Source organism: Loxodonta africana, chromosome 19 (genome assembly GCF_030014295.1).
Source record: "Loxodonta africana isolate mLoxAfr1 chromosome 19, mLoxAfr1.hap2, whole genome shotgun sequence".
Taxonomy (NCBI): Eukaryota; Metazoa; Chordata; class Mammalia; order Proboscidea; family Elephantidae; genus Loxodonta; species Loxodonta africana.
The window spans coordinates 9197922-9220714 of NC_087360.1; the positions used below are offsets into that span (position 1 = coordinate 9197922).

The 22793-nt window shown below is 41.4% G+C and overlaps 1 protein-coding gene across 1 annotated transcript; it reads right to left on the reverse strand.

Annotated features, from left to right (window-relative positions):
* Positions 1-814: 814 nt before the first annotated feature.
* PPP1CC (protein phosphatase 1 catalytic subunit gamma) lies at positions 815-22302 on the reverse strand. Its single transcript, XM_064272194.1, has 8 exons — positions 22082-22302; positions 11576-11707; positions 9332-9562; positions 5312-5416; positions 4054-4277; positions 3712-3846; positions 2133-2193; positions 815-1216 (listed from the first exon to the last, which is right to left on the reverse strand). Exons 1-8 carry the CDS (start codon positions 22134-22136, stop codon positions 1146-1148), a joined length of 1014 nt encoding a protein of 337 aa, XP_064128264.1. The 5' UTR covers positions 22137-22302; the 3' UTR covers positions 815-1145.
* Between the last annotated feature and the right edge of the window lie 491 nt (positions 22303-22793).

A 22793-nucleotide genomic window follows, 5' to 3' on the forward strand; every position in this document is an offset into this window, starting at 1 on the left:
AGACAAATAAAGCTTGCCCAAGACACAATCTATTACTGTCTATCTTTTTTTTTCCTATAGTCAAAGGTGTCAAGGAGAATATTACTGAAAACCGAAGTAACTGCAAGTCTGGGTATGCCACAGAAAGCAGAGCAGGCAGGCTCCAAAGGCCACCAGGTCCACCCTCCCTCACTCAAAGAGGAGCATACTGAGGGTCAGAAACGTGGGCCAAGGCCTCCGATGTGTGCATCAGTGCAGACTGGGGCTTGGCCTTGGCGCTCTGTCCTCACATCCCACAGTCCTTCCAATCATTTCCTCGCTAGAAAGCCCTCTCCCAACACCCCAAGGGAAACCAGTTTTTAACAGAAGGTAATATTTTTCAAATGGCATGCTTTTCAACCACTTTTAATGTACTCTGAGAGATTAATATGCATTCAACACACTTGTGACAAACGTAATATGGCACAACATTGTGTTCCATTTGAATTTGGTAAGGGAAAGAGATCCAAGAACTGTGCGTGAAAACACTGGTGGCAGAATGAGTATAATAAAGAAGGCAGCTTCTTTACTTCCAAGTTTGACTGAACCCAGACAGTAAGAAAACAGCACGGATACAGGTAATGTCATAAGGACTTGGACAGATCACAGCTCAACAAATCCCTCCTCCCCCAATAGTAGGTCTTATCCCTAAGAGCACAGTTCAGCCTCATCACTCTATACTAGACTTCCAGAAATTTAGTTATACCCAGGTTAGAGCTCAAAGACTATGCATATCCACGTTATAACCCATCTCCGGAACACAAGACTGAAGGAAGACAAATCCAAATTGAGACTGTGAGGTTTCCAGAGCAATTTATTCATTAAAATCTATTCGATATGCCATCAACAGTTCTCCTGTGTGTATTGTGCTGATAAATGGACACTGAGAGGATTGTTATAACAAGTTCTTCATTTAATAAGTCTGAATTCATTTTCACCACATGGTATTACACACGGTCATCCGTTGAAACATTTCTTTAATAGATCTTAGTTAAAAAAAAAAAAAAGTCATAGATACTGTGAGTTTTGTATAAACTGGTGGATAGTAAGTTAGTTCCTTTGCTTTGACTTATAAGCCTCAACTTCACCGCAGAATAAAGAACGTAGGCCAAAGAAAGCATAATCGGTCACTCGTATAGGACAGTATTGTTTCTATAATTTGAAGCTTTCTGAATGGACGGGTTCAGGCCTGATGCAACTGTAAAAAGATTACTTAGTGAATAGGCTATATGGAAATTGTACAAAATGTTATTAACTTTAATTATTAATAGCTTAAACAGGACTATCTTACTAATTGCTATTCAAAATAAAAACCTGTTTCTGAATTCCCAAAAGGTGTGGCATGTGTACACAACCATCCCACCTTCTATTTTGGGCTGTGTCAATACATATTTCAACAGAAACTTTGGCTTTAGGAAAGTGTCACAAACATTTAAAATAGTGGCTTTAATCGTCATTTTAAGTATATGATGGGGAAACATGTGCTTTAATTAAATATACATCATACCAGTGATGCTGGAGAGGTTGAAAGTTACTCCCTAAATGTTGACAGCAATAAAAACTAGTTTGTACACGAAAAGACAATGAGAGGAAAAAAACCAATCCCTTTGAAACATGTTTTTTTTTTTAAAAAAAAAAAGTTCACAGTGGTTTATATAGACAGTATGCATTTTATGACAATAACATGTACAGATTCAGAGCACCCTAGGGCTCTCTTTATGCCCTAAAGAAAACGAGCATTTACATTATTCATGGGTTGTACTGAATTAAAAAAAGATCAGTTGTGTACTTACCCCTTAGACAGGATAAACTGTCCTGAGGTATACAGCTTTAACACCATCATTAAAAGTTGTTTGCAAAAGGAATAGAGAATTAAAAAATAAAACAAAATGCTTTTCTTGGGAGTGGAGAGAGTCCTTCATTTGCTGTTACAACCAGCAAATGCTATTCAGTAAATCAAAAATGGAGTGGGGCCCACAAACACAGATCTATTTGAGCAAGCTGACCAGTACACATTACAGTTTTAAAAATGGAAGTTATATACTATATGTTACAAGTCCCAACTAGGCAGTGTCAAAATGACATCTATTTCTTTGCTTGCTTTGTGATCATACCCCTTGGTGGTGTTACAGGTCTAGTGGCATTTGGCTTCTTTTTCTCTGCAGGCTTTAAAATCTGTGAAGATTCAAAGGATGAAGTGTTTTAGAAAATACGCAACCCAAAACTTTAAGATTCCTTAAATCTCCCTCAAATCTTTTGTTTAGAAAGATTCTTGACTATTTAAAAGTATCCCGGAAATTCCGAAAGCCTCTCTAACCGATCAACACAAACCAAGATGACAAGTAAACACTTTGGTAATAAATACTACAAAGAGCAGATAAAATATATGATCTGGACAAATTATTTTGCCTCTGGATAAAAGAACAATTTTTTGAAGGCTGTACCTGATAGTCTCTTCTGGCCACAGCCCCCCCGCCCCCCCCGCCCAGTATAGGGAAAACGTTCTTTAGAGCAGTGTTTCTCAAACCCCTACGGGATCTCAATCTGAGGGAGCTGGAAGTTCTCCATGATAACTGGCCAACAGTATTTCATCTACTGATGCCTGCCATGTAAATTCAGTGGCTGCATTTATGTTTAGAACTAAGCTGGCTTCAAGTTGTACAAGTTTAATTATCATAAGCGAATAAGAAAAAGACTGACGCTGGCTTTATGTGTAAATGATGCTTTTGTGCCAAGTGAAGGCCAAGTGATGTCATGGTGAGTCAACAAAGGCTATGTAGAAATTAGACCAGAGAGAAATGGTTGTAGAATTGAGTAATCACACGGAACATCTGGCATATGGCAATCAGTACTGTTTCACATGCAAGCAGTGATTTATTTTTAGCAGAACATCACAGTGACATTATGGTTTTAGATTCACAGTAAAAGAGCCACAAGCATATGGAGTTAATATTTATTTTATGTTTTTACCTATTTAAGTAATGTAAAAACAAACAACACTGGGGGAAAGGGTCCATGCTATATATATTTTTTCTTAAAAAGGGCCAATATGACAGGGAACACAACAGAAAATCCCTGATGGAGCAGGAGAAAAGTGGGATGCAGAACTCAAACTCTAGTAAAAAGACCAAACTTAATGGTCTGACTGAGACTGGAGGGACCCCAGGAGCCATGGTCCCTGCACTCTGTTAGCCCACAACTAAAACCATTCCCAAAGCTAACTCTTCAGACAAAAATTAGACTGGACTATAAGATTCTGGTGAGGAGTGTGCTTTTTTTTTTTTTTTTTTAAGCTCAAGTAGACACATGAGACTATGTGGGCAGCTCCTGTCTGCAGGTGAGATGAGAAGGCAGAAGGGGACAGAAGCTGGTTGAATGGACACGGGAAATACATGCTGGAGGGGAGGAGTGTGCTGTCACATTGTAGGAGAGCAACTAAGGTCATGTAACAGTGTGTGTATGAGTTTCTGTATGAAAAACTGACCTGAACTGTAAACTTTCACTTAAAGCCCAATAAAAAAAGAGAGAGCGAGAGGTGGGCTCACACATTACAGAAGTTGGAGAAACACTGGTTAAGGAAAAATACAGATATAGCCTACTCAACATAACTGAAAGTACACAACCAGTTTTTTTTTTTTTAAGACTCAGCAAAATTATGACAGAGTAAAAGGAAATCATGAAGACATGCTGTACCTGAAAAGAACACATGAGCGTTTCATCCACACTCATCATGGCACCTGCATTGTCAAATTCTCCACAATAATTGGGTGCAGAAAACAGAGTGACCAACTGCCTCTTGGCAAAAAATTCATAACCATCTTCAACCACCTTGGAGAGAGAATGTTTTCATTATCAGTACACGTAAATTTTAGCTAAGTAAAACCCCTCTTCAGTTTCCCAATGAGCCTGATACCCTGGTAGGTCGTTTCCAGAGACATTTTGTATAATAAGCATACCTACCCACCAAAACCAACAAGGAGAATCTGTGTTCACACACATGCTCTTAAGGGTACATGTAAAATTCAAAATCAATACCTGATGGGCTCTACATATAAGATCCAAATCATGCTTATGGAGAAATTTTGCAACCACTTCTGCACCAAATGTGAAGGACACTCCTCTGTCATTTTCACCCCAGCCTAAGACATCTTTATCGGGGTCAGACCACAAAAGATCACAAAGAAGACCTTGATCTGGTACATCAGTTGGTCGCATAATTCGCCGAATCTGCTCCATAGATTGAAGATCTGGTGATAAACCTATTAATGAGAAGAGGGGGGAATAAAAAGGAAGACCATGGAACTTTAAACAGGATGTTATCGCTTTGAAACAGCTCCGCGTGTCTACTGAATTTATTATATGCACTCATTTGTGGGGCATACTATGTTTTAACAATTTATGGAAATAGCTACTGCAACATCACAGGAACCTGTGAAATTAAAATCCAGTGACTTTTAAAATTACCCTTCTGCTCCCATCCTTGAAGCTGATAAGAATAATGGGCAACATACACACTGGATTTTACCAGTGACCACTTATAATGACTGGACATAGAAGACGCAATGCTCAGGGGTGATGAGACTCTCTAGGAAACCTGTGCTGTCCACGGGTCTCCAAATTCTGAGTCTCAAATTATCAGATCAGCTCAGATGCAGTTTACTTTCATCTAAGGTAAAATCACGTGCCCATCTCTACCAAAACCCGTGACGTATGAAGGGCAGGGATAGTGCCTGTACTAAAATACATTATGTTGGCTCATTGACAGTTGCCTTATTTCTGAACACAGATGAAAAGAAACACCCCCAATTCAATCACTGTTTTAATTACACTGTACAAAGCACAACCACTGAGCACAGCAACATTCCAACTACAACTCAAAGGCAGAAGACAGTATCCTTGAATGACTGAAGCAAATTAATAGCTTTTAAGGTCCAAGTCAGAAAAATTTCTGAAAGGAGAGACTCAGGAACAGATCCAGGGAACGTCTACTCACATCCTCAGTATTCTAGATGAGATCTGTGGTATAGCAAATTAACTGCTGTTCATTTTCTATTTAAAAATATTTTCTGCTGTATTTTCAAATCTTACATAGCCTAGAGCTCCCTTTAACAAAATAATCCCCGCTTTAACCTTCTATCCAAATTATCCTGGGTTGTCCGAGGAGACCTGTGATATAACGTGCTGATGACGATTAACCTGACATAGGAAGCCATCAAAACTGTGCACAAATGCTGAAGTGTCCACCCTTTAGAAGCGATCAAAATCTCTTTGGAACTCAACTTAGCCCGCTTACCTCCATGACAGCAGAATATCTTCTCATCCACGATGGCGGCTATCGGTAAACAGTTAAAGCAGTCTGTGAATGTTTTCCAGAGTTTAATGTTGTATCTTCTTTTACCTGTGAACATTTTAGGGTGGTTTAAACAGATTGTCTCTGTACGTTTCTCTGAGGATACAAAAAAAAAAAAAACAAACCCGGTGCCGTCGAGTCGATTCCAACTCATAGTGATCCCGTAGGACAGAGTAGAACTGCCCCAGAGAGTTTCCAAGGAGCGCCTGGTGGATTCGAACTGCCGACCCTTTGGTTAGCAGCCACAGCACTTAACCACTATGCCACCAGGGTTTCCTCTCTCACGATAACTTCCCCAAAACCAAGGTTCTGATTATCTTATAAACTAAGTGCAAACTATCTGTGAACTACCACCTAGAGGGCTTAGGAAAACTGAATATACCTTGGAGATATCTGATCTTTAAACAACAATTTACATTTTCACATGAAATATTTAAAAATTCCATAGGCGTCAGAAACCAGAATTCCAGACATGATAATGATTAAGGAATTTCATCAAAACCGACAATTACTTGGTAGCATGAACTCCGTAATCCAGTCTGCTGTTTTGTTTAATTTCTACCTACGCATAAGCTCCTTATTTCTAAAGATAATTTAAGAACATTTTACACATGTGCTGTTACCATCTTTCTTCTGAGGAAGCCTGAGAGCTGAGACCCACGCTGTTCCCCTCTCAATAACCTACTGATACCAGGCAGCCCTCAGCCCCTAAATACTCTAGCAAGAGACGCAACGATCATGGGGGAATACAGAATGCTTCTTGCGGGCACTACCAAATATCTCTTCCTAACACGCTGCACAAACTCAGAACGTTCCCCTCAGAAATGACGTTAGAGGTGGTTATAGTTCCCTCATCAGCCCATGTATTCCGGAATCAGGTTGTGATTCTGACAGAAGCACTATAAACCTTTTAAGGCACTGTTTTTACTAGAAAACTGTGTTCAAAGTTAAAAATCTACTCACAATCCCCTGAAGTACAAATGTGCCTGAACCGGCTGGGGACTGCCCAATTGTTGGGGCACCCAAGTCTCCGGTATCCCACACCACGCTAAGAAAACTGAAGGTCAAAGCACACTCTTTATTCCTAAACCAGGAGTTTGTCCCAAGTCTCGTCTTTCTTATCCCGGGTATCAGGGAGACATCTAAAGGTTTAAATGCACACCTCTCCTCTGAGTGAGAGCTAGTCCAAACGACAGGCTTCCAGGACCACACCTTCTACCTACTGTAAATCAAGTAGTGTAAGAAGCTTAGCACAGGGCTGAAAATGTAATGCAAATGCAACAAAGAGGAGACATCACCCTTCAGAGAACGACCATGGTCTTTTCTCCTAACAGTTTCTGGTTTGTGTGTCTGGGTATCACTCCTACCATGGCTCATATTCTGTTGTTCATTCTTGAAAGGCCACTTAATTCCCACTGTCCCAAATCTTCCTTTACTAGAGGGTTCTGGAAGCTTAACAGAATTCCTCTCCACAGAAAACTGAAGGGGAACCTGTGCACGATCACCACCTCCAACCTCCAATTTATACTAGTTACTATAAGAAATGTAAAAACAGGGGCCAGACTTAGCCCCCATTTATAAAAGTGAGTTGGTTTCTCTTCTCCTGAAGCCTCTCTCTGAACAATCATCCACTGGCTTCCTTGGATTTTTCCTGTTGTCTCTATTTGTCCTTTTCCTCTGCACCTGCCGTTGCCAACTAATCTCCTGCCTTCTTGAAACCTGCTCTGTTCCTTGATTTTTTCATCACGCAAACACATTCCAGTTTTTCCACTTATTCCTTTGTTATCTTTACTGGCTCCTCCATCACAAATTAGGATTCTTCCTCCTGTTGCCTCCCGGCCCCTACTTTCTCCTCCCTCTTCTTTTCCTCCCTGCGGCCCATTCAGACCACTATGAACTCCTCCTCCCTCTTCTTTTCCTCCCTGCGGCCCATTCAGACCACTATGAACTCCTGGCTCCAGAAAAGTTCAGTCTGGGTAACAGCCGAAGTGCCTTCAAGGTTTCAAATCCCATTATTCTAAACTAGAAGCCCTAAAGCAGTTTCCTATTACTACAGGTCTGACAGCTCTGGTGTAAGAAAAAGACCAACAGTCACTTTCTATCCTACAACAGAAACCTCAGCCTTTCCAACGTCACATTCACGAAGCTTCCCCTCCCCCGCCCCGCCAAAAAGGTGGTATAAAGGGTGCTTATTTTACTTTGGAACTGAGCCTACTGCTCACAAGATCTGCACTTGAATAAACCTTTTCATTTGAATAAAATGATCAATGATCTTTTTAAAAAGAAAATCTGCAAACCACCAATTTAAAGCCACCTACATCCAGGACACTTTTATGCCCTCAAATAGACAAGATGGCAATTTATACCTGCCTGATTGCGGGGTAAGGAGGCAGAGGCCTTGAGTACAAGGTGTAGAAATGTGCCTCAATGACCAAACAAGAGTCAAAACTAATACCAACACTGAGCATTTATATCATTTAAAGGTTTCTGCATTAAAAGGACACCAAGACTGAGGTATTGCGCCTCATTAGGACATACATCACAATCATCTGAACTTCAAAGAAAACATCCAAGTGTTCGCTGAGCTTAAAGTGTCTGAAATGAACATTTTCTCAACCTCTTCTACAAAGCAGCAGCTATAAAAATGTCCAAAACACCACGTAAGTTACCAAAAATTCCTGCTCCTCATTTCGCTGCCTAAGGAGGAGCACCACCTTGGCAGTACTTATACACTCATTCCCGGGGTCAAAGGTCTTACTTGTCCATTTGTCCCACCAGTTCAGAATCTACTGCATTTTTCTTCCTGGTGATTCCTCCCACCTCATCTTCCCGTGGCATTTATTTCGTCAGCTAGGATGGCTGGGTCTCAAGACCACACACCAAGCAAACATCCAGTTATGCGAGAGGCCACTGACAAGAGGGCCAAGTCTATGAATGCAACTCTTTCATATTACCCTTCTAACAAACGAGCTAGCTGACCCACCTATGTCAAATGTGAAATGAAAATGGAAGAACATCACGCCCTGACAGACATCACAAGGTTAGGAGTATCGCTAGGGGAGGGCCACAGTGACAATGCTTCATCGGTCTGGTTATAATCACATTAGCAAGTGCGGGAACTCGATTTTCCTAAGCATCCCTCCCTTCCAATCTGAACCCTCTCCTGGCAGAAATGATGAGCACAAAAGGTGGACGGAGACAAGGATCCAAAACTTTTTTTTCTTTTGGCCATTTTATAGTCACTTGAAACAGCAAACTCTGTACCAAAACGGACTGTTTCCAGGGCTTTAAGAATACGGTTTAAATCAACTATTAACCTAAAGTATACTCAACTAAGTAATCAAAAATGGATCATAAAATATTGCAAAATTAAAAATGATAATGTAAACGAATTTTGCTTCCTCCTTTCCACACATTTCTTAGGTGCCGATGTGCTGGAAGGGAAAAAACTATACAAAACAACTTCCAAAAACTAATTATTTGTAAACTGCAAGATTCCATTGATATCAAACATCCAGAAAAGGCAAATCTCTAGAGATAAAAAGTAGATGAGTGGTTGGCTGCCTGGGGCTGGGGTAATAGTTGCACAATTCTAAACATTTACTAAAAATCATTGGACCGTACATTTAAGTAGATTAATTTTCTATAATGAAATTACATCACAACAAGCTGTTAAAAACAAATCTATCTGGCCAGATTCCCAAGAGTTGTACTAAGAATAAGAACTAAGTTATGTGTGAAAATTCACGATAATTGTCTTAGATAAACTACCACTGTGATCACTACTTCCTAACCTGACACCGTATCATAGAAGAACCCAGGACATTATCGCACCACAGCAGGAGCGTCACTAACACGAGAGACTGTTAACACTGCATCTGAACTCTCACAAATAGAAGTGTGTGATAGTTGCTTTTGACTAAGTACCTTAATAACTCGTCTTCTGACGTAAAAAGTACTTACATTCATCATAAAATCCATAAATTCTATTGATGCTGGCACATTCATGGTTTCCTCTGAGAAGAAAAAAGTTCTCGGGATATTTGATTTTGTAGGCCAGTAAGAGGCAGATAGTCTCCAATGACTGCTTCCCCCTGTCCACATAGTCCCCAAGAAACAGGTAGTTGCTTTCTGGTGGGAAACCACCATACTCAAAAAGTCGAAGCAAATCATAGTATTGCCCATGGATGTCACCTAGAAGCAAGAATTTTGTTACACAGTGTCTCCACATGTATGTATCAAAGCTATGGGAAGACATTCTTTACACACTCATTGCACAATGGCATTAACCTCTAATTCCAAAAGAAACAAAAACAACCCACTGCCATGCAATCAATTCTGACTCATAGCGAGCCTGTAGGACAAAGCACAGCTGCACCACGGGGTCCCCAAGGCTGTAATCTTTACGGAAGCAGACTGTCACATCTTTCTCCCACAGAGCAGCTGGTAGGTTCAAACTGCTGACCTTTCAGTTAGCAGCCGAGCATTTAACCGATGTGCCACCAAGGTTCCCTGAACCTCGAATAATACATTTTAAAGGCTAGCATTTAGTATTTTTTACCACATTTAATTCTACTGAGCATAACAAAATGTTAAGTGTTTGCGTACGTCCAGCATCTCACACAAAACTCAATTAAGAATTTATTTTGTGGAAAGGAGTACCAATGCCTATGTCTGCCTTCCTGCCAAGTAACAAGGCTTTCCTTTCAGGCCGGCTGATCAATATCAGATCTGTGACAGCTTCTCTCTCTGGGTACTATGGCGGTGGACCTGCTGGACTCTAGTGAGCCCTGCCCCACATGAACAAGTGTCTGCAAACTACAGCCTCCAATGCATTCAGTTTAAAATTTTTCCTTGTTAGATAATGCCAAAGAGCATTTTATTTTAAAAACATACATACATCCTAAACAGAGCAGGAAAAAATGTAGAACGAGATTCAAATTCACACACACACACAAAAAAACCCACACTTGCTGGTCTGCCAGACTGAAGAAACCCCAAGAGTATGGCCCCTGGACACCCTTTTAACTCAGTACTGAAGTCATTCCTGAGGTTCACTCTTTAGCCAAAGGTTAGATATGTCCACAAGGCCAACAGAGCCCTGGTTGGTGAAGTGGTTAACGCTACGGCTGCTAACCAAAAGGCGAGCAGTTTGAACCAACCAGCTGCTCCTCTGAAACTCTATGGGGCAGTTCTACTCTGTCCTATAGTGTCGCTGTGAGTCAGAACTGATTCAACAGGAATGGGCCTGGCTTGGCTTGGGCTATAGGGCCAAAAATAACACACGTGAGGAACGTGCTTCGTAGTTCAATCATGCATATGAAACTAATGGGCACACCAGCCCAAAAGCAAAGATGAGAAGGCAGGAAGGGATAGAAAAACTGGACAAATGGAAACTGGGAAACTGGAGTAGAAAAGTGGAGAGTGTTGATGCATTGCTGGGTTGGCAACCAATGTCACAAAATAATCTGTGTATTAATTGTTTAATGAGAAACTAACTTGCTTTGTAAACTTTCACCGAAAGCACAATAAAAAACAAAACACACATATAATCTTTATCAATGTAGTCAAAGGTGCTAGAAGGATATATCAAAGCTTGGACGAATATAAGTTTAATTTTTATAGTCTACTGAGTTTAAAATATTAATTACCTGCATCTACCTTTTTTACCATGTAGACAAGTGTAGAATCCTAATCTAGAATCAAGTAAATTCTATTTTTAGGCTTTTCAAGGTTAAATATAATTCCTACATACTCACGCTGCCCATTGCCGTCGAGCTGATTCTGACTCACAGTGAGGCTCTAGGACAGAGTAGAAGTGCCCCATAGGGTTTCTAGGGAGTGGGCTGGTGGATTCCAACTGCTGACCTTTTGGTTAGCAGCTGAGCTCTTAAGCACTGCACCACCAGGGCTCCACATATTTGTGTAGTTCACACCTTTTCTTATTAGCTCTCCATTCTTGATTTCATTCCTTTTTTTCTGCAATCCTTCTATTCTTTCAGGGAAACAATTTTTTAAAAATCTGAAGCACATTTAGGTAAGCTAAGCCCACTGAGGTATTTATTCTAAAGCTGTAATTATTTAATTTAAAGCAGTTCCATGAATAGTAAATGATTCTGCTGGCTAATACGTGGTCGTCATGACCAACTGATTCAGGATCCAGTGACTCAATCAGGTAACCCGAGGTAACTGTGTGCCAGGACTTACCACATATTTTGAGTGGTGCTTCAAGTTCTAGTAGGATAGGCTGACTGAGAAAGATCTCCCGAGACTTTAAGCACAGTCCTCTGATTTCATTCTCCTGTAACTGGACATTCTTACCAGGCTTGGACCCTCTCACTGTAAGGTAGAAAAATCCCAATTAGTCAGATAAAGTAAAAATTTTTATGTAAAATTTGAACATTTCTGAAAAGATGTAAGTTTCAGATGAAGAGGGAACACAAACGTGTTTAACAAACATTCTCACTGGCTTTATTTTCAGGACTCTAAGAACATGGTTTTAATGCCTACTCAGAATCTTAAACCTTAGAGAGGATTCAGAGATTACTTAGCTGCATCTTCTAGCCCAAGTAAGACTCCCTTACAGTCTCCTGATGGCCGTCCTGTCTGTGAATGAACAGTTAACTGTTACGAATACTACTGGCTGGAATCGGACTCCCTATGGCACGGGAGGCTGCTGTCCTGCACTGGAGCCACACACTCAGTGTTCACCTCCAGCCCGCCTGCCAGCACAGCTCTTTGGCCTCTAGTCTCCTCTTCTCCAGCCTTATGAATTAGCATTTGCACAGGAGAGAAGAGATTAATATGTCCTAAGAATTCTCTGTTCTAAAATGACAGATTAGAAACGCTCAGAACCCGCACCCCCAACCACCAGTGTCTTCCACAGGACCACAGTCTCTTCTCCAGGGTCCCCGATTTACCAGTGGAAAAAAAATTAACGCTGTTTCCATTTCATTAAAAACTCACTGCACATACTCTGTGGCGCAATTTCGGGGCCTGCACTTGTGTTCGCAATCACGCCTGTAGAGGGCAAAGGGTGTCAGCAGCATGTGCTGCAAGGAGGAAGCTTCCAGTCATTTCAACAGATAAAAGAAAGCCTTGCACAGCGCAAGGCATGCTAAACTCATTAAGTTTTCCTGGCAGCGGAGCACTGAGTTCTGCTCACTATGGGGCGGAAGCGCTGGAGATCCCCTGTCCTTGTAACAGTTCCTTTATCAGCATACAGGTTAAATCCTACTACGTAGGTAGTGGTAGGAAGTGAAGAAATTTTCTGTTTTGACTCCAGCTTTAGCAGATTAGTCATCTAAGCAGGCTAAATAACAATGAATTGCTAAACGTGCCTCAATTTTAGTTAAGTGGCCCCTTCGTTAAACTGGCAATCCAGAATTGTTCGCTGGTAGTTTGAGAAAGTATGAGGCCTGATTATTCTCAACTTGTTTAATGCTTGTTTTGTACAAAAAATATACGAAAATTGGCATTCTTTGAAATACAATTGACGTAAAAACACCAGATTAAATACAGAACCTAAGCAAAACCAAACTCCATCAGATTAAAAATCAATGTTGCTTATTTAAATTTTATGAGTGTTTCTGTATTTAAATTATAAAATTATTTTGGTCTAATAGCTGAATAAAAGCAATATAATATAACTGGTTTGCACCTAACTTTGAGCCCTAGTGGCGCAGTCGTTAAGAGCTACGGCTGCTAATCAAAAAGACTGGCAGTTTAAATCCACCAACTGCTCCTGGGAAACCTCCTGGGGCAGCTCTACTCTATCCTATAAGGTTGCTATGAGTCGGAATTGACTCAACAGCAATGGGTTTGGTTTTGGTTGGTACCTGACTCTGGTCTGTAAATATTTAAGTAAAATTACAGAGTAAAAGAATTAATCAAGTAAAAAAACCTGAAGTCTGTGAAGATTTTTTTCCCCAGGAAAAGGGCTGTGTTTATTACCAAGTTTGAGAAATACTCCCTAGGTGAGGCCATCAGTCACAGCCTGAATGGCCACTGAATCCCTGAATTCTCTGAGGAAACAAGCTTTGGGCTGAAATGCAACAGGGCCTGGAGGCGAATTAAAATAAGAAAGGAGGACTGGACGGAAGGGACAAACTCCTGAAGCACACAATGAAGAAAAATGATAAGAGTGGTGGACTGGGAGCCAGGAGCCCTGATTATCTGCACTGGTTCTACAGTCTTCGGTACAGGACCCAAGAATATGTAATTGAACTAAAAGACTGACAAAGTCTCTTTCTGATTAAAACGCTATGAAAGGAGAAACGGTAAAAGGAAAAGCAGAGTGATGATAATCTTTGAAGAAAGACATAAAATCAATGCATATGTATACAGCATCAACTGAGCACAAAAAAAAACCTTCCCACTGGGGGGCGGGGTACAATTTCTCTGTTTTTTTTTTTTTTCCCCTACACACACACAAGAAAACTCTAGAAACACACCCGATGGAAAGATGGTGGGATCCCTGCTTCACTGGCCAGAAAACCCCAACCATTAACGATTTCACCACAAGTCATCCAAAGGCTTGGGCAGCTTGCCTAGCAGGAAACTTTATTTTTGACTAGGAGGGGACTTCCTAGAAGCTTTTGGTTTCTACCCAAATCTTTTTCAGCAGTCTCACACTTGTGAATGAGGAGCCCACTCTAGGTCTTTCGGGAGACTGTTTCCGTAGAATTGGCTTACAGCTACTTAGATGGCGGACTATACTGTGTTATGTGAATTCCACATGAAGGATGATTTAAAATTTGGTTAGTGATATTGCTCTTAAAGCTGTTATTTCTTGTTTTACTCATTTCTGTATGCTCCCATTCAAACAGAGACAAACAAAAACAGATCAAGAGAATTAAAATTACCATAAACTATGTCTATAGGTGGTAGCGAAAAGGAAGTTAGAATAAATGGCTTCTCAAGAACACATTAAGATTTATATGTGTATAGTAGTGCTCATTAAAAATTACAACAAACATGGTCTCAAGGCTTCCTTAATTCTCTTCAATTAGTTCTAGGAATAAAATTATCGAAATAGAAACTCTGTCCAAATCTACCCACCCATTGGTGGGTCCCCACTCAATGTCAGGACCCCGCCTAGACATCACTTCACCTCAGGAAGCCTCTCCCCTCTTTCCTCTCCTCCACAAGCCCAGTGAGGTGCTCTGGCGACACCTGGTTACTACCCATTACAGATCGTACTTGGTGTTAGAACTTCCCGTTCATGTCAGCCCAGTCACCCGGACCTCCTAGTAGCAGAGGCCTTTCTTTGCAGCGTATATAGATGGCCAAGATCGGTACACGGCAGGCGCTCAAGTCTCATAAATCTTGAAGTATCGCTGACTTGTGGCATTAGAATTCAAGCACACATTCCAGACTAAAATCTTATTATTATATGAGGGAGAAAAAAAAAAGCAAAACAGAAAAACAGGTTCTGTGCTTTAAAATGACAAAGCACCAGTGCCATTTTCCTATCAGGCATACCAGAATATTTTTCTAGTTGTGAAAATTTAGAATTACTCTTAAATTTCAAGTTGAAGGTTATTTGTCTGTTAGAAGATAAAAACTCAGAAAATGACAACTAAATCTATTTGTTTTTCTTATATACATTACAAAATGAAACTGTTCCGTAAATAAAGCTGTCATTTCAATGAAGGGGGCTGGGGTCTATACCAGAACCAGAGTATTTTCCTCTCAAATGTATAAAAATTCAATAAGTCACTGAGAAATCTCTAAAATTTTGGTTTACTTTACTTCTGTCTAATCTAAGAGCTCAAAAAAGGACACACTCAATTGAAAATAAAGCTTGCACATGGCAAGTGTTCATATCATTCTAAGTGATCAAACAGAGTGATTTCAAGCATAATCTATACTACTGGCCTCAGAAATTTATAGGCTAAGATGCTGGAAGCTGCAGTTAGGAAGAAAAAAGGTAAGACTAGGTTGAGAGAATAAGTACAAATTTTCTCTTAAGTCTCCGCAGAATCTGGCTAGCAAGTAGAAACCAACGCTGGAATGAACAGAAATAAAAATCTGTAATTTCACAAATGAGTTTTGGCAGTCCAAGTGAACACTGTAGATATTTCTTTAAAATTTTCATATCAGCCAACAGCATAAAAATAGAATTCACTATTTTCAATGTATGCGAATACTATCATTTAATAGTTACAGCTAACATTTACCAAGCAGTCAGCATACACTGGGACCTGTGCTAAGGGGCTTTACACTGCCATCTAATCCTTACGACACTCCAATGAAGTCGGGCACTGTCATCTACTTCATAGCCCGGGAGAAGTTCAGTGACTTTATCTGAGGTCACAGAGCTGGTAAGGAAGACGCCAGGCCCCAGCTCTAGGTTATGGGTGATTTCGCCATACCACCCTTCCAATTAAACATCTGTTCTACATTAAACTCCCAAACCAAAGGAGTTTCAATAGAACAGACCTCCAAAACTCCAATATATAGTCACTGCCCCCTAAGAAAAATCTGATATAGGATATAAAATTATAATGCATCCTTACAAATGGGAAGCATTAAATAAGAAAATTATGGAACCTGTTTATTAAACTTATAGCTCTGACTCTCCTGCTCTTCTCCCAGAGGTGAAAATGTACATGCTTCAAACATTCAACAAAATTGTTTGTGAGCACTACTATGTGCCAGGCCCTACACAAAAAGCTGGGGGATATCCTGGCCAAAAAACATTCTCTGCCCTATAAAACCAGTTGTCATCAAGTTGACTGACTTATGGTGACCTCATGTATGTTGAGTAGAACTGTGCTCCGTAGGGTTTTCAGAGGCTGATTTTTCAGAAACAGACGGCCAAGCCTTTCTTCCGACGCCTCTGGGTGGACTCCAACTTCCAATCTATCAGTTAGCAGCCAAGCACATTGTCTGCACCACCCAGGGACACCCTCTCACCTATAAAGATCAGTCAATATTTACAGAGGTTTAAAGCCCTGACTACTTTGTGAATGATGGGAAAAGGAACACTAAACATAAAAAGGAGTCCCTAGGTGGGAAACTCAAGAATTTTTACCTCATGATACCTTCTAAGTAGTAGTTCAAATAATAAATATCAAATTATTTCAATAACTGCCAATGGATGTCAAGATATTCCAAAGAATAGGATTCCATTCTCCATAATGGAGTTGTTTCTCAGAAACCCATGTACTAGTCGCATTGCACGGAAATAGCTGGCATTCTGAACAGGTAGGTCAGTGATCAATACAATTAAAATATCGACTTACACATTAGACATAAACCTTTTTAGTAAAAGCATTTATTTATTGGCTAGAAAGGTAGATTCAGAAATGCGTTACGGCTGTCAATAGCACAGGCTGTTTCGTAGAAAATCTGATTTATTTATGGGAAAAATTACTAGCATGAGCAAATTATAAAAGCTTTCATGCAATTTTATTGAAAACAAACTGATACAAACATAATAGAATGTATCAGCAAGTATTTGTAACACCAGTTTTTCTCATAAGCAACAGTAACTTTCCTGACAGGATGGCAAAAGCAAAGGAGAGATGAAAACTATGGAAGAAAAATTTTAAGACTACTTTGGGCTGATCATGAGGATTAAAAAAGGAATCTCCTTGCCACATAAACCAAAAACCAAACCTGCTGCTGTCGAGTCAAGTCAATTTCAACTCACTGTGACCCATAAGACAGGGAAGAACTGCCCCCTAGGGTTTCCAAGGCTGTAATCTCTACAGAAGCAGACTGCCACATCTTTCTCCCTCCGAGTGGCTGGTCTGGCTAGTGGCTGGTCTGGCTGGTCGGTTCCAACCGCCGACCTCATTTGCAGCCGAAAGCTTAACCACTGCACCACCAGAACTCCTCCCTTGCCACATAGTAGTCCCTTAACTGTTGAAAAAGGTCATATTAAAGGAACAGCACCCGCACAAAAAGCCTCAACTTGTCTATATGAAGTTTTAGAACCTAAGTCAGAACAGCACAACCAATATAAAAATAAGCCCAAAGAGGTTTTACTATTTTAAGATAATCCTATTTAAACTGATAATCTTAGGAATATGCAATTCATATTCATTTCAGTGACAGCACCAATAATCTCATGATATTTGACAGATTTAGGAAAATAAAACCTCAAAACAAAATGAAACAAAATACCAGTGAATATTGGCAACATTAAATTTTCTCATGAAGAAAAAAAAAAAAGGCTTCTTTTCTAAGAGATAATATAAACCACAGAAATGTTATCAAGAATCCTTTGGTTTTATTAAAAAGTGGCCAGCACCAGATGGACACAAAAATAGAGTGGAGGGAAGGAGTGTGCTGTCTCATTAGAGGGAGAGCTATTAGGAATATATGGCAAGGTGTACATAAATTTTTGTATGAGAGACTCACTCGATTTGTAAACTTTCATTTAAAGCACACACACAAAAAAAGTGGCCAGCAGAAAGAGCTCCACTTTCTGAACATCTTGTTTCCATACCCTGACCTCCTCCCATCTTGACTTGCCTAACTGCTGGTGCTACACTTGGACATTTAAATTGACAAGGTGGGTAGCAGGATGTCGCTGCAGAACACTGTTTCCTACTCTCAGAAGGGTCTTGAGCTTTCTACATCTAGGCTGAAGCCAATTTATTGAAAAATGTTCAGTTTTCCACAACCCGACAACACATTTTAAGAAAATGTCACTGTGGTTATACTCTACACCAGACCCTATGCTTTATGAGTGGTTTTCATATCACCACTCCCTTCTAGACAAGGGATGGCAGTAAACTCTAGGGCAACGGAGAAATTGGCTTGGAGAATTCAGATAAACCATCAAGAACCCCAAGTGAATGATGTGTTTACCTACTCAGGCTTTAACTTAAGTACAAGGGTTTAATCCTAAAACAAAAACTCTGTAAACTGCAAGTCAATGTAATCTTAACTCATTTCTACTGAATAAGACTTTTCAGTTTGTTTCCTCATCTACAAAGCAATTCACACCTGGAATATTATCTCCTTCACATTCCAATCTTTAAAGCCTACTAAAATTCCCAATTATAAATTAACTAAAATGATTAAGTCCATATTAGCATCAATCCTTTCCCTGGCTTGAGATCAGTAATTCTCACCTAGTCAAGCTGACTGGCACATGCTTTTGCAGTACAGGTGCCAGGTCATAACAACAGTAGTTTCAAGGACACAAAACATTCTCACCAGTCTCTGCTCCTGTGCACAACACCCCCACCTCCCCCAGCACAACAGAATGACACCAGTGATCCTGTCAGATTTCCCGTTGCCTCCTGCTGACAAAGACTAATCCTTTCAATGCTGTGGTTTAAAAGGATTCACCAAACTCAAAAGCTGCGTATCACCTGTTTCTAGTACGCACAACTGCCATGCTGGAGTGGAGGAGGGAAAGGCCTCACAACACAGACTTAAATTAGAGAGTCAGAAACGCAAAACTTAGATGTTACTGTCCTTATCAACAAAACGCCTCCATAACCGATTCCAAGAAAAACCGCTACCTGTCAAAATCTTAAAAATTATTTGACTAACAACAAAACTAAAATGCAATGTCTCATCCAGGAAGATTCTGTTTTCTTCCTTTGGTGACTCCTTTAAGAATGTTCTCTTTTGCCATTATGTTTGTCCTTTGTTATCTTCAAGACCAGGGACCTCTCTGCCTTTTTAACATATGAACGTTTCATATTACATCAAGGACATTCAAACATCTTTGAGTTTCACAATATCTGAATACTCACCATCTTCAAAGAAACCCTCACAAATCAGATTTAAATTAATAAACTTCCTATGAGCCAGGGCAGAGGTCATACTTAAATCACTAAAGTAAGGCAGGCAATTACGCAGAGCCTGGCCAGAGGAACTTCAAGTCCGACGATGGCCATTTTTAAAGCAAACCAGGTTGTGGAATCAGTCACAGCCGGCTGCTATGCAAGAAAAGCGCTGACCATCACTGCTCCTTGAGTGAGGTCGTTCACAAAGCACAACTGTGCCACAACTCGGTCTTTTCTCTAACACATAGACTATCACACCAAATCAACAGCTGATTGCTTTTGTCTCTAATTTCCCCATGCACGCTTTTACTACGTAGTTCTGTAAAAAGTGAACATCATTTATACTAAGGAAAAACCACTTCAAGGTTTTGTCATCAGCAAGGCAGAGCTCAGATAAAAGCTTCTACCTTCCCAGGTGGGTTGCAAAAGTGATGCCCAGCTTCAGGAAAAACTACTCCAAGTTCACAGTCAGACAACGGCAAAGCCGTAAGGACCAAGGTATAAATCAACACCAAGTTTTCTTAAACAGGACTTCACTTTTGAGTTCCCCTTTGTTACTTCTAAGCTAAGCTGCACAGTCCTGGACCTTAAATATCAGATAATTCTGAACATGTAAAGAAGTCTCACAAGGCCACAAAACTCATTTTCACATATACTGAAATATTAACTAAAAGTTTTAGGGAAAAAGGCTTTTGAAATATGTATTACAAACACTACCAAATTTATTATCAACGTCTCCCAACCGGGATGTATGCGTATCCTCAATGAATTATCTTGCGCAGTTTCTCTACCATCTTAACACCCACAAGAAAGAAATCTAAGAATACTGGGCAGCTAGCCTATTCCTCAGGCATTAAAATGTTCTGTTTTCTTAGTTTTCATTGGAAAAAACCCAGGAATTAAGAAACGATGACTGATCTCATTTTAGATGGGCCCATTTCATGAAGGTAAATTTCTTAGCACAATTTTCTTACTTTTTAAGATTAAAATTACCAAAATCTGTTAGGTGAATAGTGTTACAGGCAAACCAGAACTTCAAGATTTAAATTATCTTAAAATTCTAATCCATGTGGATTCTAATTTTTTCGGTTTTTCTCTGAGAAATACCCCCTCCCCAAAAAAAAAACCACTGCCAGAGAGTAGTATATTCCGACTCACAGCGACCCTACAGGACAGAGCGGAACTGTCCCATAGGATTTCCAAGGAGTGGCTGGTAGATTCGAACTGCCGACCTTTTGGTTAGCAGCTACCTTTTGGTTAGCAGTCAATCATTTAACCACTGTGCCACCATAAAGCCATTCTAATATAGCCATACACCCCTGCACAGATGTGCAGAAGTTAATTTTAAAAACTGAAATAAAAATATTTAACAAAACGTTCGTTTTTCACTGCCAAAACGACCAACTACTGCTTCATATCAATCAAAGAACTGTACTAAATAACATGAAAAGTACTTGATCTTTTAGTCTCTGGTTCTTATAAGCACTGAATGAATGACAAGGTTTTCACCCACAAATGGTGGTGACATTTCAAGAGCATTTCAGGGGTCGTGAAATGAGTTTTCTTTTAAGAAAGCTACAAAATACTGTAGAAGAGAAGAAAAATAAAAGGCACTGATTAAGAATAGGAAAAGATTTTCTCAGGCATTTCATTTTAATGACTTCAAAAGATCTGCAAAACCCACTTTGCCCAGTTGTTCGTGCTCTAGCATGCACTCACTGCATGCAAATTCAACCCTATTTGAGGACAGCAGTATCAAGCAAAAAGCAGTTACAACTCAGCCAAACTGACAACAATACCCTGTGCCCAGATCAAAAAAGGAAATTATGTGGCTGAATTCTTCCCAAGTCTGGGATGAGATATTTGTATTACTGGACATGCTTCCGAACCCGAAGGTGGCAGAGCAATTTCAGCTTTCCCTTTAAAATCTGAACCTCATCCCTCTCCCTATCAATAGGAGTCATTACCACGCACCTCAAACCTTAGGTTAAATTAAAGTTTTGTTTTAACCTTAGTTTTTCCATGGGACATCACCTTCCGTTTTCCTTTGCACACAGGGTCATCTATAGGGTGACAGTTGAATGTAGCGAGTTCTGGATCCTGGCTTTGAAGCCTGTCACTTACTAGCTGTGTGACCTTGAAGAAGTGACTTCACTTCTCTGTGCCTTAGTTTCTTCTGTAAAACGGGGGAAAAAATTTAAAAAATAGCACCCACCTGGCAGGGTTGTGGGGACAATTAAGTGAAATCTGTGTAAAGTGCTCATAGAATGCCTGACGTATAGTAAGCGCTTTAGAAGTGTGCGCTATTATTGTAATTTGATGGACGCAAAGCACTTAACACAGCGCTTAAAACCTGGCACGTTTGAAAAGATGTTAACGATACTGTCACCCTCGCTGCTTTCCTGCTCAGAAAAAGAGCGCGGAGATCTCTTCAGCATAGGGACAACTTAAAACACTTGAGGAGCAGGGGAACTGATAAAAATAAAGCAAGATAGGAAAAAGCCCCCAAAGCTGGTGGAACCCAACCCCATCAAATTGCTTTTTGAGAAGAAAAGTACCAGAAACTCGATCCTGGCCGGATTAAAGTCCGGAACCCGCCGTCCTGCAGGTTGGATTGGAGCCCCCGACCTTCTCTCCTGCAAAGACTGGTCCACTTTGCGGGGCTCAAGGGGCAGGGGCGGGAAACGTGGGGGTGCGATGCGAAGTTTTCAAATTTCAGGCCAAGAAAAAGACTGCAACCTCGTGCAATGAATGAGCGGGGCCGCGGGTTGAGCCAAGTTCGGGATCCCGGCCCGGCCTCCCTCCAGCTGCAGCCCCCGGCCCGCCGGCCAACTCGCGGGTTCGCTCCCCCAGTGCTGCAAGCCCAACCGGCCCCCCAACTCTCCTCCCGCGAGCGCCCCTGGCTGCCCACAGCCCCAGCGCTCGCCTCCCCTCAGCCGCCCGCCGTCCCTCTCACCTTCCAGTAGCCGTTGGATGATGCTGTCGATGTTGAGTTTGTCTATATCCGCCATCGCCTTCCCACCGCCGACCCTCCCGCAGCGGCGCCGCCGCCGGCTCGCGCCCGGGACTCGCACTCCTTCCCCACGCCACGAGCACAGAGGCAGTGGTGGCGGCGGTGGCAGCAGCCGCGGCGGGTCCCCCCAGCCGCCCCGCTCCCTGCTTCCTCCTTCTCTCCCCACTGGAACCACGAGAAGAACAAAATGGCCGCCGACTCCTCAGCCAACCTCGGGCGGCGCACGGATGCGCGCGGGGGAGTGCAGCGGCCCGACCGGGACTTCTTTATGGGCCATAGGGCTCGCGGGAGGGGGCGGGCCCGGGCGCGGGAGGGGGCGTGGCCAGAGCGCGGGAAGGGGGAGGAGACCGTTGAGAGTGACTGGGCCCTCACGCAGATCCTTCCGCCAAACGGGTCGAGCAAATAGGCCCCCCGGCCTGAGCGTGAGTTGCAAAGTTGCGCGCGGGAGTTGGGGTTGCGAGGGGAGGGGGCGCGGAACACACGTGTGCGCTCCGAGCTTTGCGACTTCCGCAGGGTTGTGTTCGTTGGGGCCACGTGTTTGTAGACTTGGCCACGTGGATGTCCAGCAACGGATTTTATGCGGTTCTGGAATTTATGCTTTAAAATAAATCTGGTGTGGGGATGGGGGTGGAGAGGGAGGATAATAAAGAGATGT